The sequence below is a fragment of the Sorex fumeus genome, unplaced genomic scaffold (assembly GCF_029834395.1).
Source record: "Sorex fumeus unplaced genomic scaffold, SorFum_2.1 ptg000013l, whole genome shotgun sequence".
Lineage (NCBI taxonomy): Eukaryota > Metazoa > Chordata > Mammalia > Eulipotyphla > Soricidae > Sorex > Sorex fumeus.
In genome coordinates, this window is record NW_026606070.1 from 31,881,485 (window position 1) to 31,897,468 (window position 15,984).

The 15,984-nt window shown below is 47.0% G+C and overlaps 1 protein-coding gene across 1 annotated transcript in view; it reads right to left on the minus strand.

Annotated features, from left to right (window-relative positions):
- The window catches only part of CWH43 (cell wall biogenesis 43 C-terminal homolog), a 64,209-nt gene that overhangs the window by 32,620 nt on the left and 15,605 nt on the right, over nt 1–15,984 (minus strand). Inside the window, exons 5-7 of the mRNA XM_056111496.1 lie at nt 14,683–14,884; nt 8,080–8,168; nt 2,238–2,495 (exon numbers count right to left, since the gene is read on the minus strand). Coding sequence (XP_055967471.1) covers nt 2,238–2,495; nt 8,080–8,168; nt 14,683–14,884 — 549 coding nt within the window. The remainder of the gene's footprint in view (nt 1–2,237; nt 2,496–8,079; nt 8,169–14,682; nt 14,885–15,984) is intronic.

The following is a 15,984-nucleotide window of genomic DNA, read 5'->3' on the forward strand; positions in this document are numbered from 1 at the left end:
GCCCAGTAACGTCTCCATTGGAGACTTTGTTGTTACTGTGTCTGGCATATCGAATACTCTCGGTAGCTTGCCGGGCTCTCCGAGAGGGGCGGAGGAATCGAACTCGGGTCGGCCATGTTGGCCGCGTGTAAGGCGAACGCCCTACCCGCTGTGTTATCGCTCCAGCCCCAAAATAAGAATAAAAACACACTCGCCCAACGTGGGGCTCGAACCCACGACCCTGAGATTAAGACCCTGGAGCGAGGAAGAGAGGGAAAGATAGAAAAGTTCCGTGCTCTCAAAATACAGTCTGTTTAAAGAGATAGGCGTATGTGAGGGTTATTGCAAACGCAACGTATGTCTTCATTGTCCTCTGTCCCCACTGAACTCCAGTTCCTGCTGGGCAGGACATTGCTTCTTAAATCCTCAGCACATGAGGTTGTGTGGTAGAACAAGTGGAGGGCTGTGATTCAACTGAACAGCATTAAAAAAATCAATTAAAAATTCCCAAACTGTGGGGGCTGGATAGTACACGAGCTGAGGTACTAGGGTTGCGTGATGCCAACCCCAGTACCATCCCTGGCAGCACATACGGTTCCCAAGCACTGCCAGGAGTGATCCCTGAGCGCTGCCAGGTGTAACCCCCAAATAAAATCTAAACTATAAACCATAATGCCTTAAAAAAAATTCTATGCACCTGACATAGTACCTAGAACACAGTAGGGGACAATAATTTTTTAAAAAAATACATAAGAGGGGGCTGGAGTGAAAGCACAGCGGGTAGGGCGTTTGCCTTGCATGCGGCCAACCCGGATTTGATTCCCAGCATCCCATATGGTCCCCTGAGCACTGCCCAGAGTAATTCCTGAGTGCAGAACTAGGAGTAACCCCTGTGCATAGCCGGGTGTGACCCCAGAAAAAGCAAAAAAAATACATAAAAAATGGGGGGGAAATGAATGATTAAACAGACAAGAACTGAATCTACTGCTAATACTCTTTGTCTCCATACTTTTCAAATATATTTGTCCTGGAAGCATTTGCTATGCTTTACCTAAATGAAAGTGAAAGGCAGCATTTGATTTGGATATGCTTCATAGATTTCAGTAATTTCATTACTGAAAATAGCTAGAGGTTTATGACATTTTAATTTTGATATATAAGTTCACAACCACTGAAAGGGAAAATGTCCTTATTCTGTGATTTGGAATTTTTCAAGTATGCTGTGATTTATATGTGTCAATATATTGGTAAAACTATGGCCAACACAAGTCATAGATCAAACTGTGGAAAACAAAAATACCTCATAATTCTTATGTATATTTATGCACTGGTCACTGAAGTGACCTCACTGATCTGACCCACTTCCCAACACAGCACAGAACCCAAAGGTTACTGTGAAAGAAAGAAAACTCCTGTTTCACACTTTATCATATATCAAACTTGCTTTTTCACAACAAATTAACTTAAGAGATTCTCTTCAGTTAATAAATATTACCGAAATTCATGGATGAGCTATATGTATTTTGTTAAGTAATCACACGTGGGCTGGAGCAATAGCACAGCGGTAGGGCGTTTGCCTTGCATGCAGCCAACATGGCCGACCCAAGTTCAATTCCTCCGCCCCTCTCGGAGAGCCCGGCAAGCTACTGAGAGTATCTCGCCCGTACGGCAGAGCCTGGCAAGCTACCCGTGATGTATTCGATATGCCAACATAGTAACAACAAAGTCTCCAATGGAGACGTTACTGGGCCCGCTTGAGCAAATCGATGAACAACGGGAGGACAGTGATACAGTGAAGTAATCACATACCTATTTCTCCCATTACATCTCAGTTATGCATTTTGTCTGATCTTATTATAGTTTGGGTTTGATAGTTACAATAATACCAAAGTATATAGGATTGATGTTCAAAGTCATCGCATCCCACACTAGTTAAGTGTCCACAATCCCCCAGCACTGTCTCTGTGTCACCTCTGGTCCAGTTCTTACCTCCCCCTTCTCCCAAAGTTGGTAATCAGTATTGCAATCCTATCATCTGTATTTCAAGGGTTCTAGTTCATGCCTGTTATTATACTATTCCCACCACCAGAGTGCCAATATCGCACCACCAGGTCAACTGTTGTGGTTAACTGAGTCTAATGAGAAAGACAAAAATCCTCTTATTTATTTCTACAGAGTCTTGAAAACTACTTAATTCTCGCCGTCCCGAGGCTACCTCCACAGAGTTGCTTTAATTTCGTCCACTCCATGGTACTCACCCAAAAGCACGTCGGATCTTTCTCGAGCATAGACACCTCCCGGGACAAATTTAAAAGCTGTGCACCAGGCACAGAAAAAGATCTCCAGCATGTAGAAGGTCATGGCCACGGTCATGGCTCTCCCAGGGTTGGGCCCCGAGCTCAGAAGGTGTCCCAGCACCTGTGGCCACACGGAGCCCGTGAAGATGGCCAGCACAGCCCCTGAAAGTGCTGCAGCCCAGGTGGACAGGTAGAGGAGGCCAGCGGCGGAAGCTGCTCCTGGGGGTAGTAAGAAGGAAAGGCGTCAGGCAGAGGAGCAGAGGCAGCATCCCCAATCTCTGATAACCTGTAGGCATTGATGGCGGGGGGTAGGAGGCTTTGGGGGTCCACTGTTTTGGGGTGCTGATGAGGGAGATGATAGCACCAGGGAGCTTTGCTTTGTCTGAGGTCTCAGAGCTGCTTCCAAACACAGTGAAAGGTGGAATGTCAGTGGGTCTAAAACTGTCCTGCCAGGGCTGCTGCATCAGAACGCGTGGGGGTGGGGGGAACAAGGAGCCTTTCTGGGTCTGCTGTTCAAATATGACAGCAATAAGGCCCTCCCATTGATCGTCGATTTGCTCGAGCGGGCCCAGTAACGTCTCCATTGGAGACTTTGTTGTTACTGTGTCTGGCATATCGAATACTCTCGGTAGCTTGCCGGGCTCTCCGAGAGGGGCGGAGGAATCGAACTCGGGTCGGCCATGTTGGCCGCTTGTAAGGCGGACGCCCTACCCGCTGTGCTATCGCTCCAGCCACAGCAATAAAAATCAGAAAAACTGGGGACCAGTGACATAGCACTTGGGTTAGGGGGACAGGGCACTCTGTCCATACTTTGAGTTCCTGCCACTGCATGCCCCCTTGCCCCAGCACTGCAGGGCAGGGAGCCCTGGAGGCCCACAAGCATCACTGGGTGGGTGTGGGGCGGGGGTTGGTTCTGAAAATTAAAGCAACATCGCATCCTGGTACCCCGGGATTGAACTTCCAGCCAGAAAGTATCCCAGAAAGTGGCCCTCACTCCATCTGAGAACTATTTGCAGACTCTTGACTCTCACCGCCCCCAAAGAAACTTCAGTTATCTTTTCGAAATGTAAAAAAAATGTATTTACTTATCTAAAAGTAAAAAGATTTTATAAAAAAGGTTTTAGGAGGGCCGGGAGCACTATGGCCACTACTGTGTCCTAGGTATTATGCAGTGCTGGGGGTCAAACTTGGGGCCTTGGACATACCAGGCTCTGCCACTTGAACTGCAGCCCCAGCTCCTTCCCATCAAAAGTCAGCCCTATCCACCATGTGTAAGTGGACTCCTGGCCAATGCAGCCCAAAGGAAGCTGCGAGTGAGACCTGGCGGCACGAACAGTCATTCTGGTACCCAGCACGCCTTCTACGTGTTGGGAAGCTGTACTGTCTGCCTGACGCCCAGTAAATGTTTGCTCACTTGTTGGGTCCCCCCAAAAGATAGAAAGTCCTAACCAATTCCTGGGAAATCCCCTCCCAGGCACCCATAAGGGTCTTAAAGAGCCCATAGGCTGGAGCTATGAGAATAATATAATATGTTTTCCTGGAATGGAATGCCATCATCTGGGCATGTCCACCAGCAGGGTCTCTTGTGAGCCGTCCTGCAGGGTATCTGCTGCATGACCCTCACTGGAGAGAGAAGTCTAAAACAGGAGGGATGGGGGAGACAGTGCCCATAAGTTTCTCAGGGCTCTCCACTCTCACCCATCAATAAATGGTGCCCACTTGGTCATCACAAGGCAAGGCCAAGCGCCTTTTTCTCCACTTCAAAAACAGTATCCCCCAATGGATGTAAGAAACCAGCTTCCAGGTCCTGTACAACCCAGAGCTGACCCCACTGAGAGAGAACCCTTCAAAGACTTCCACCTAACCACAGTGCTTTCCATTTGTTCTTAGCAAACCACACCCGGTGGTACTCAAAGCTTACTCCTGGCTCTGTGCTCAAGGATCATTCTTGGTGGGGCTCTGGTTAGGGATGGGGGGGGACCATATGGGGTGCTGGGGATCAAATCCATGTCAATGACCCCCCCCTTTGAACACCAGATGTGTCATGCAAGATACACACTGGTACATTCACATTTTGTCTTTCACAAGTATCTCATCTGAACTTTTGTTTGTTTGTTTCAGGCTGATTGTTTCTAAATAATATTCTTCAAATCTAGTTTGTTTTGTTTTGGGGCCATATCCAGCAATGCTCAGTTACTCCTGGCTCTGCACTCAGGAATTACTTTTTGTGGAGTTTGAGGGACCATATGGAATGCTGGGGCTAGAACTTCAGTCTAGGCAAATGCCCTACCCACAGTACTGTTACTCCAGCCCTATTCTTCAAATCTTGATAACATCTAAGATACCAATACCAAGAGCTGTTCAGTGAATATAAGTTTCATATTCTAATAATGAATATGAAACTTCATATTCATATTCACAGTTACATTCATAGTCACACCCACCACCTGGTCCCCTGGCGCCGTGTAATCCCATCAACGGCCAAGACTCAGAGACTATAAAATCCAGCTCCCGGATGAGAACAGTGCAGTCTCCTGCCCCTGCACCTGGCTGTTCCTCGCCGGGGCCCCTTGGAGGGGAGCGGGTTGAGCTTTCCTCCCCGTCCCGACCAGGGCTCCAGCAGCCAAAGACCTCCAGGACCAGCCACCACCATGCTGAGACCACTCTCCGCACACATGAAGGTACTGGCAGAGGGACAAATCCACGTGGGTTCCGGGGCCGAGATCTCCAAGCCTACTCGGATTGGAGTCGAGCATCCTCCACCCAGATCCTCCAAATTCCAGTAGGCGGGGGGGGGGGGCGGGGGGGGGGGGTCACACCCACCTCCTGGCCCCCTGGCGCCGTGTAATCCCATCTTATCAGAACATCTTATCAGGACATCTTTTTATGACATCTTATTATCTCATTCCTACTTTGGACAAACTTGCAGGCTATCGAATGTAGCCTGCCCACAGGGCAGAGTCTGGCAAACTCCCCGTGGCGTACCAAATATGCCAAATACCAGTAACAATGATGGGTCTCATTCTCCTAAAGAGCCTTGAATATAATCTCAGGGCTAGGATGAAAGAGACGTTACTGGGGCCTGTTCCAGGCAATCGACGAATAACAGGATGATGAATGAATGAATGAAATTCTAATAATATGGGTAACAGCCAACATGGTAGTTTTCAATAGATTATAATTTTCATACAAAACTGCAGGTATGTTGTATAGTACACTGGAATCCAATTGTGTATATGTTGGTATCTTTTTAAAATAGAACTTTGATTTGAATTTGATTATATACATATACATATATATATGGTTTGGGGTTGTTTTTTGTTTTGTTTTTGTTTTCTTTTTCTTTGCAATGCCAGGGATTGAATGCAGGCCATCTCATGGTCAAGGCTTGTGCTCCTCTATTGAGCTACATCTTCGACTTTGATTTTCCTAATTTACCTGCAAACATTAAAATTGAAAACTGCTACTAGTGCTGCATGAAGGAGGCCTGGCTTTGATCCCAGAAATGACACCCCAAACACTGCCAGAAGAAACCCCAAAGTACAGAGCTGGTGGTAGCCCCAAAATACTGCTACCTGTGGCCCAAATTTTCTTTTAAAAATTAAGCTATGTATTTTTATACATATAAAATCTTATTGGCCACTGTCATAATTAACTTCATGCTGAGGTCCAGTTGAAATTGCAGATTTTCCCAGTGACTCCCTTGACTCCATTCTTCTTTATGACAGTTTCCAGAGATGAATCCCAGTGGCGAGCGGGAACCATCTGTACATAATTAAGTGTGAGCTCCAGCTAATTTCAGGTGAGCTGCCCGGCAGAGAGGGAGGAGAAGCTCATGAATTATGGCCCTGTTCTCCGCTCTTCTGCAAACTGCCTATTAGAAGTGATAAATCTGGGCGCTCCTCGGGTCTTTTAAAATACTAGGTAACACTTCAGAGAGACACTAAAGCGAGATGAGGGTTCACTCTCGGGGCTGTGCCCTACTTACCTGGGAGCTTAGGTCTAAGCGTATCATCAGCTTTTCTGATCTCTAACAGTTGCTGTGGCCCCCAGCTTTCCCAGGTTTACCATGTAGCTGCTAATGACCTGCCGGGTAAGCATTTTTGCTTCCCAGCCATGGGAGTGGGGAGGGCAGACATGCTGAGCAAGCTTTCAGATTTGGAAAACAATACGCGCTCCAGAGGGCGCCCCACTGCCTACAGAGGAAGGTGCCAAAGGTGCTCATTGCCAACGCAGAGGCATTAACCGAGCATCCTGGACCTTCTATTGAGGAGTCTCATGCCGTGTGTGTGTGTGTGTGTGTGTGTGTGTGTGTGTGTGTGTGTGTGTGTATAGACAGGAAAGTTCACTTCCAGGTTCAACCCCACCCCTGGCACGCTCCAGAAAACACACAAGCAGGTAAAGCAGCTCCACATGACTGCGACAGCATACACAGCTCAAGCAGGGCGCGGCTCCGGTGACCTCGTTCACTGGGCCATACATCTCTGGGTGTATTGGGAACAGAAGGTAGATGCTGAGTAGAGCGATAAGGAACCCTGTGTGCTCCCAACCCAACACACGGTCTCATGCACCTGCATGCACCCCCAGTTGCATGGCTGGGAAGCAAAAATGCTTACCGGGCAGGTCATTAGCAGCTGCATGGTAAACCTGGGAAAGCTGGGAGCCACAGCAACTGTTAGAGATCAGAAAAGCTGATGCATCTCATGCATCTGTCATCTGCTTAGTGAGTCCCATGACGAATGTCTGTTCATGCAGTGGAGTGTTATTTTTTAATTAAAAATGTTTTTAGTTGGGGGAGCACACTGGAAAGTGTTAGGCTAATTCCTGGCTCTGTGCTCAGGGATCACTCCTGGCAGGGCTCAGGAGATCATATGGGATGCAAGGGATGGAACCAGGGGCGCAAGACAAGTGTTCTACCACTGTTCTATTGCTCTGGCCTGTGGTTGGCAGGTTGTTTTTTTCAAAACACTAAAACTGACTTCAACCAGTTCTGCCTCTTAAAGGGGGACAGAGAAGAGTAATCCGATTGGTCACCATTGCTGTAACTGGCTTGCTCCTGAAACCTGCTAGGCTCCCCTGCTGTCCTGGGATCCTCACTGTGTGGTTGGGGGAAGGCAGGTTGAAACCTTTGAATAAGGAACTAAGGACATCTTGGCCCCCCACCCAGCTGGGCAGAGAGGTGAGGGGCTGAACTCTTATAGGTAAAAGAGAAAGGTAAACTGAGGTGGGGAAAGATCACTCCAAGGGCTCAAGCGCCCCAGGGTTGATCTTTGCCAAGGCATGGTACCAGGAAAAAAACCCAAGCACTGAGTCAGGGAGGGCCCCACCCAGCAGGAGGGGAGAGGGAGAGGGAGGGAGAGTGAAAGGGAGAGGGAAAAGGAATTTTTCATTATGGAGTTATGGAGTCCCAACAGTGGGGTTTTGTGAAAGAAAAAAAAAGAGGAGCAAAGAACCTTGGAACAAGGATGAATTTGATGGTGTTGGGGCTATGTATTGGCCTTTTCACAGCTCTTCAGTGAAATCTGTAGCCGGCCTGATTGCCTTTGTGTACACTCTCTGGGGGACGGCACAGTACGGTCCTACAGCACAGGCAGTGGGGGAAGAGCCTATTCCCAGAGGAGAGAGAACAGCCAGGAAGGGGCTAAGTGCCCAGGTAACCAGGTGGGAAGCAGTGGGTTCCCGCCCACCTGGGAGCAGCATGTCTGCTTGGCCACCTCAGTTATTGTTTCCAGTGATGTGACACATGCCTACAATTCATGACCAAGCTGGATGAGGGACCCACCTGCAGGTGGGCTCCACATACCTGTAACCCACCAGATGAAACTGGTAGCAGGAAACCAGGAAGAAGTCGAGAGCACCAGTCCACTCACCAAGGCCAGCAGAATCACGCCTCTGTCAAGACAAGAATATGCTCTAAGACATCTTGAGAAGGTTCTTAAGGTGTCCCACATTTAAGAGAAACCTCTCTCCTATGCCTCAGTACATCCGTACATCCAAAAAGATGTTGGTAAATTCTGACAATAAAGGTTGTAAGGAATTGCTGTGGATTAGAGATGTGTGCTGAAAGTGGGCAAATGACCAAACATGATGGCCTCTCAGTATCTGTATTACAAACAATAATGCCCAAAAGAGAGGAGGAGGAGGAGGAGGAGGAGGAGGAGGAGGAGGAGGAGGAGGAGGAGGAGGAGGAGGCAGGAGGGATACAGGGATCCTGGAGGGATGGGTGCTGGAATGCTGTATGACAGAAAAATCATGAAAGCTTTGTAACTGTATCTCACGATGACATGGTGATTCAATTAAATAAATAAATAAATAATTTTTTGAAAAGATGTTGGTGGAATATCCAAGAAGATCATGAGTGTCCACAGAGCGCCAATGATAAATACTTCCAGAACACTGAAATAGCAACTCTGATATGAGATGTTAAATAGAAATAACAGAGGCCCAGAGCAATAGCTCAGCGGGTAGGGCATTTGCCTTACATGCGGCCAACCAGGGGTTCAATCCCTGGCATCCAATATGGTCCCTGAAGCACTGCCATGAGTGAGTACAGAGCCAGGAGTAAACCCTGAACATCGCCAGGTGTGACCCCAAAAGACTAAACAAATAAAAAAGAAAAGAAAAGAAATGATAGAGCCAGAGTGAGAGTACTGCAGTTAAGGCACTTGCCTTGCACATGGCTGACCCGGATTTGATCCCTGGCGCTACATATGATGGCAGCAGGAATTATACCTGAACATAGAGCCAGGAGTAAACCCTTAGCACAGCTGGGTGTAGCCCCAAACCAGTAAATAAATTAATTTGATGAATTAATTATTATTAAACAAATTTTAAAAATTAAACACTAATTTAAATAACTTTTTAAAATTGAATCACCATCAGATACAGTTGCAAAGTTTTTATGATCAGGTTTCAGTCATACAAATGTTCCAATACTCATCCCTCCACTGGTGTACACTTCCCTACCACCAATATCCCCCTTATCCCTCTTGCCACCCCACACCCCAGCCTGCCTCTATGGCAGGCACTTTTCTTCTCTCTCTCTCTCTCTCTCTCTCTCTCTCTCTCTCTCTCTCTCTCTCTGTCCTTTTGGGCATTGTGGTTTGCAATACAGATACTGAGAGGCCATCATGTTTGGTCCTTTATTTACTTTCAGCACACATCTCCCATCCAGAGAGATCCCTTCTGACCATCATTGTCATAATGGTCCCTTCTCTATCCCTACTGCCCTACCCCCCCAGACCTTGAGGCAGGCTTCCAACTATGGACCTTTTGTCCTGGCCCTTGTTTCTACTTCCTGGAGTGATAGTTTCATAGTATGTTTTACTTTTTTTTTATATCTAATTAAATAACTTTTTAAAAGTGAAGTGGAAAGGGGTTTCTTCAGCTAAGTCCACCAACCTCACCTAAGTGTAGCCTCAACGTCCCCCAGAAATGTGTTATTGTTTGCCAGAAACTGAACTCAGGGCCTCGGGCATGCTAGGCAGGTGCTCCAGCCTCTGAGTTATCTCATGGCCCAAGAATGCAGTTTTAACTGGTCAGTGTGGAATGGTCTGATCAGTGCCAATGAGGTCATTGATTCTATCTTCCTACTGAGGACAGGATCATCTGCCCGGGCCTTTTTCCAGTCCCCATAGGTAAACGACCTAACCATGAGAGCATAATTTCTTTTTCCCCCAAATAACTTCCTTCTATGGCCTTTATGGCTTTTTCCAATTCATTTTAAGCCTTTCCTGGAGCTCCCTGGAGTTCTCTGCTGCCAATTCACATGTCCTTCAATAATTCCAATATCTTGATATTTCCTCAATTGTAGTTTTATTTTGGAACCACACCTGACTGAGTGTTTACTTCTGGCAGTGCTCAGGGAAGCAAACTTGTGCTCTGGCCAGCAAGCTCTCTCTGCCAAGACTGGGGCTTCCTAACAGGATCGGTGACCTCTGCGGTCTTTCATCCCCAGTGCAAACAGTCACTCTATTTCCCCAGCCTATTGAATTATAGTCTTTATGGGCTCCGCCCCTTTTCGTCATTTTAGTGCCATGCCTGGTAGTGCCTGGGGGCTTCTCCCAGTTCTGTGTTCTGGCTCATTCCTGGTAGTTTCTCAAGGGACTGTGCTGTGCTGGGAATTGGCGAAGCCTGTGCTCAGCCCACCGACCTATTCTTCCAGGCTTCCCTGCAACATTTGAAATGATTCTGCTAAAGGCAAGAAGGAAAAAGCGACTGGAATCATTTCTACTTAGTTGCTCTCATTTCTTCCTTGTCCCTGCCTCAGGACTGTTTTTCTCTATAATCTCTCTCTGTCACCCCAGGATGGTGTTGATTTATAAATGTGTATTTCTAAAATAGCCACCAAGTCTTTTGCTATTTGGCAAAAACGATTGAAGAATGAAAACAATGAATTAACTTTAGGGTGAAAGCAGCAGCAATAATAGCTACCACATAGTGTTCTACTTAATGACTCTTCGGGGGATGGGGTGGATACTGAAATTACCCTTGACCCTACATTATAGAAATGAGAATACTACTGAAGGAAAGAAATTGAGGGAAGGGGAGCTCGGAGTGTCCAGAGGTAACAGGGTAGGTATCAGGGGCCCACAGGCACAGGTGTGTAGGGTAGAGGATGGTATATTGATACATCTAACCTCCAGGGCCAATAGTACTGCAAGCAGGAGATCCAAACTACAACAACCAAACTTTTCAATGTGTCTGTCAAGGAGGCAGGCTGGGGGCTGGAAGGGAATCAGGGGACATTGGTGGAGAGAAGTTGGCTTGTTGGTGGGATTGGTGTTGGAACATTGTTTGCCTGAAACTCTAAATTGAACAACTTTATAAATCACGGTGCTTAATTAAAAAATCCCCACAGTTTTAATATGCTATGAGTATAATTATCTTCTTTAAACCTCACTAGCCTGGAAGAACTGTGAAGGCTGAATGTGAGGCTATTCAGAGCTAAGATGGTGAGGATTCTGCTAAGGCAAATCTGAGTGGGGACAGGGAGAAAGGGATTGGGTTGAGACAAGCAGTCAGGAGACAGGAGAATGACCAGTGTGGAATGACAAATAGACAGTAGACAGCAGCCCTAGATGGGGAAGCACTCAGAAAAGGCCTTGCCTCTGGTGGGAAAATATTCTTGTGTGTGCACACATGGCAAAGCTGAGTAACCACGACACTCAGTTAAGCAAATACCTTTTGTGCAAGGACAAGTAAGTATTGTGTCCCATCCTTGAATATGGTAACTTCACACCCCTCCCATCTCTGATCAGTTCCCATCTTTGATCATGTCTCTCTTAAGCAGCCACATCACAATGCTGTTTCTACCTGAGAAGTTACTGTATTACAGATACTGAGCAACTCAAAAAGTGAGAACAAAGAGAGTTGGAATCTACAACTAGGTGGAAGAGTTAGAAGGTAAGGCCTTGCATGCAGCTAAATCCACCTCAATCCTCAGTACCCCATATGGTCCCCTGAACCTTCTGGGAGAGACTGCTGATCACAGAACCAGGAGTAAGTCCTGAGCACTGCCAGGTATGACCTCAACACCCCCCCCCCCCCCCCCCAGTTAAGCAAATAAAACCCTATGGAGCCAGGAAAATCCAAATAAAAGACCAACTGACCTACAGATGAATTTTTGTTTTCCTTATTTACTCACTATATTCCTTCCACCCCTCTCGGAGAGCCCGGAAAGCTACCGAGAGTATCTCACCCACACGGCAAAGCCTGGCAAGCTCCCCGTGACGTATTCGATATGCCAAACACAGTAACAAGTCTCAAAATGGAGACATTACTGGGCCCACTCGAGCAAATCGATGAACAACAGGAGGACTCATTATATTACATTTGCAGAGTGCAAATCACACCCACCCATACTGTGACAGTTTACTGCCATGGTGATGCCAGGAAGTCACTAAATGTGATTAGAATCTGGGTGATACCTTGGCTTGAGAAAATTTCTACCCTCAAATCCTTGTTTTTTAAGAAACAGCACAAATATTCTGCTCCTTGCTGATTTATCCTGTTTCTATACATCTACACACTAAAAATGTATGTGGGAATGGTGCTCCTTTCTTCAGGGTGAACTATTTCAGTGAATGGCATGTTAGAAACCATGCTGCCCCATTTTTTGGGAATGACAAGTAGACAGTTTATTTATTTGTTTGGGGGCCATACCCAGAAGTTCCAGGGCTTACTCTTGACTTTGTGTGCAGAGATCACTTCTGGTGGGCTTGGGGCGTTAGCGGGGATTGAACCTAGGTTGGCTGCATGCAAGGCAAGTGCCCTAAACTCTGTGCTATCGCTCCAGCCCCATCATGCTGCTCACGCTTTCAGGTATGCTACGCCCTGATGCTTAAGTTCTATTCTCTAATAAGCTGGTTTCTATACTTCATTTGCCTGGGACTCATGCTTGAATCCTTTGCTCTATGGGTCAACTCTTTCCTGGTCCCTTTGCCCTTACTGAGCACTTCCTTCAACAGTAACACTATCTAGTATATATGTTTTTTTTTTTTTAACATATTGGTATGGGAGCCACACCTAGCAGTGCTCAGGGCTTACTCCTGGCTCAGGGTAATTTCTGGCTGTGCCCGGTGGTGCCAGAGATTAAACTGGAGTCTGTGGGATGCAAGACCCATGCCTTTTTTTTTTTTTAAGACCCATGCCTTTAACCCTGCACAACCTCTCTGATCCCATTAATTGAACTTAATACCAGTTTGATAACAAAAACAAGGAAGACACAGAACTTGAGGCTGACTCTGCACTCCAGCTGGAGAGAGCAAAGGCCTGTGAGAAAAACATATCTTGGGGCCTGGTATCTCCATTACACTTGGACAGGCTGCATGTGTCACCTGCTGGGCCATGCCCAAGTATCTGCTGGGGGACATGCAGCACACCAGGGCCTGTCTGCAAATGTAGACATTCCAGCCTGTTAAGAAAAACTGGATATTTCATGGTGGTGGAAAGTGGGCACTGATGGAGGGATGGGTATTTGATCATTGTATACTCGAAACCCAAGCACAAAAAATTGTAAATCTACAACTGTACTTCATGGTGTTTCACTAATAAAAAGAAAAAATATGGAAAAAAAAAAGAAAAACTGGATATTTAAGGCGAATAGTTAACGATTTCTCCAGTTTTCTTTTACGTGAAAGGCTGGACTTGGCCGCAGGAGGAAAAAGGTGTTGGATGAGGGAACCAAGAAGCAGAAAAGCTTTGGAAGTTCCCAGGTCAGAGCCACTTCCGGAGGGGCACAAAGCACAGAGGTTACGGGGCTCTCCTCTCAGCAGAGAAGAGAGACACCTGGCGAGGCTGCCACCCTCCTGTCCTACCAAATTCCCACTCTGTAGAGAAGCACAGGGAGGGTCTGGAGGCCAGCCAGGTGGGGTAGCCAAGAAATCCCAGCCTCCCCCTCCTCTGTGACTTCTCTTTTATAGAGGGTCCTGAGGGACCTGTATAGAAGCCCCTAGAACTTCTTGCTTAGCTGTACATAATTCTCCAGCATACTTCTCCGATGCTCAGCACTGGAGGAAAAGTCCTTCTCCTTCCTTCCTCTCCAGAGCACACACATGAATGTCACGAGCCTTTTCCGGTAATCACGGAGCATGGACCAGGAAAAAGGGGCGTCATGCAGGTCTTACTACTCAGCTGGGAGGGATGTCTTCCTCCTCTCCTGTGAGGTCATTTCTCTTTATTTTATTTTTTCTTTTTGGGTCACACCTGTCGATGCTCAGGCGTTACTCCTAGGTCATGTAATCAGGAATTACTCCTGGCGGTGCTCAGGGGATGCTGGGAATCAGACCCCGGTTGGCTGAGTGCAAAGCAAAAGCCCTACCCACTGTGCTATTACTCCAACCCCAGGTCATTTCTCTCTCCCTCTCTCTCTCTCTTTTTTTTTGCTTTCAAAGTGAGATCCAATTTTATTTTTATTTATTTTTGGGGCTGGAGTGATAGCACAGTGGTAGGGCGTTCGCCTTACAAGCGGCCAACATGGCCGACCCAGGTTCGATTCCTCCGCCCCTCTCGGAGAGCCTGGCAAGCTACCGAGAGTATTCGCTATGCCAAACACAGTAACAACAAAGTCTCCAATGGAGACGTTACTGGGCCCGCTCGAGCAAATCGACGATCAACGGGAAGGCCTTATTTATTTTTAATTTTTATTAGTGAAACACCATGAGGTACAGTTGTAGACTTACACATTTTTGTGCTTGGGTTTCAGTTATACAACCCCAGGTCATTTCTCTTTAGGGAAGCCATACCCCGCCGCACTGAGGGACCATCCTGGCAGTGCTCAGGATACAATGCAGTGTGGGGGGACTGAACCCAGGGCTCCCACCTGTCAAGCATGTGCTCCAGCCCTTCGAGTTCCCTCCCCAACCCCTCAATCATTTTATTCATTGCTTCCCCAAACCCAACTCACCCAAATGGATTAGGATCCGGCCCTGGATGGGGATGTCCACTCACTGCCCACCTGGAAACAAGGGACACTTCTCCAAAAATCCAGTGAGTGATGAACATGAGGTTGCCAAAGGCAGCTCCTGCCAACACCGAGTTAGACCCAGCGGCCGCTCCCCTGCTCGCCTCCCCTGGCTTCTTGTCCTCAGCTTGACTGCACTCATCATCTAGAATCGAAAATCCAGAGCGGTCAGTTCCACAGACATTTCTCCTCTACAGTTAACAGTGTTTTTGTTTTTTTTTTTTTTTTGGCCAATAGATGACTCTTGGCTCCAGCTTTGAGATGAGACGTGCCAAGGCAGAGCAGAAGGTGCTGACAGCAACTTGGTGGAGAGACTTTTTCAGGTAGGCTAGACCAGGAACTGTGTAGGAAGAGCTACAAGAGAAAAGTAGGTGCGCCAGAGAAGTAGGACAGGGGACAAGGCTCTGCTTTGTACACAGCTGATTCTGTTTTCATCACCAGTCCCAGATTTGGTCTCCTAAGCACTGCCAGGAGAAACCCCTGAGCACTTCTGGGTTTAATGAGGGAAGAGATTGCACAGCAGGTAGGGCTCTTGCCTAGCATGTGGCGGGCCTGGGTTCAATTCCCAGTATCCCATATGGTCCACCAAGCACTGTCTGGAGTAATTCCTGAGGGCAGAGCTAGGAGTAAACCCTGAGTATGTTGGGTGTGGCCCACAAACAAACAAACAATTTTTTAATTTTAAAAGATGGAAGGAAGGAATAGAGAATAGGCCAAAGCTATTTACTTATTTTTTTTGATAGTAGTAAAAAGCATATATGGTCAAATGAATGGTATGTTCAAGGATCCTGTGTGATCCAAATAGAGCAGGATGTTTCTGATAAGCAAAGTCACTTCTTTCCTTAAAGAACAAGGCATGAGATGCCCAATTCTCTAGATTCCCAGAGTACTACCAATGCACAGACAGAGCCATTTTCATGTGCCAAGCCTGGTTCCAGGCCTTTATATGAAGTCATGTAATCTTCACAACTCGGTGAGCTCAACTCTATGAGAAATACCATTTTACAGATTGGAAAACAGCCCACAGGATCATACAACAGGGAAAGACAAATTGGAGCTGAACTCAGGAAGCCTGGCTCCCACACCTGAGTACTTCACTGCAGGAGCTGATGGACCAAGAGAGCCCAATGCGTGGAATCAGTGACTTAATGTATAGAAAAGTGACCAGAAACCAGAAAGATAGTACAGTAGTTAAGGTGCTTGTTTTCCATGTGGTTGGCCTCAGTGTGATTCCTGGCATTGCAT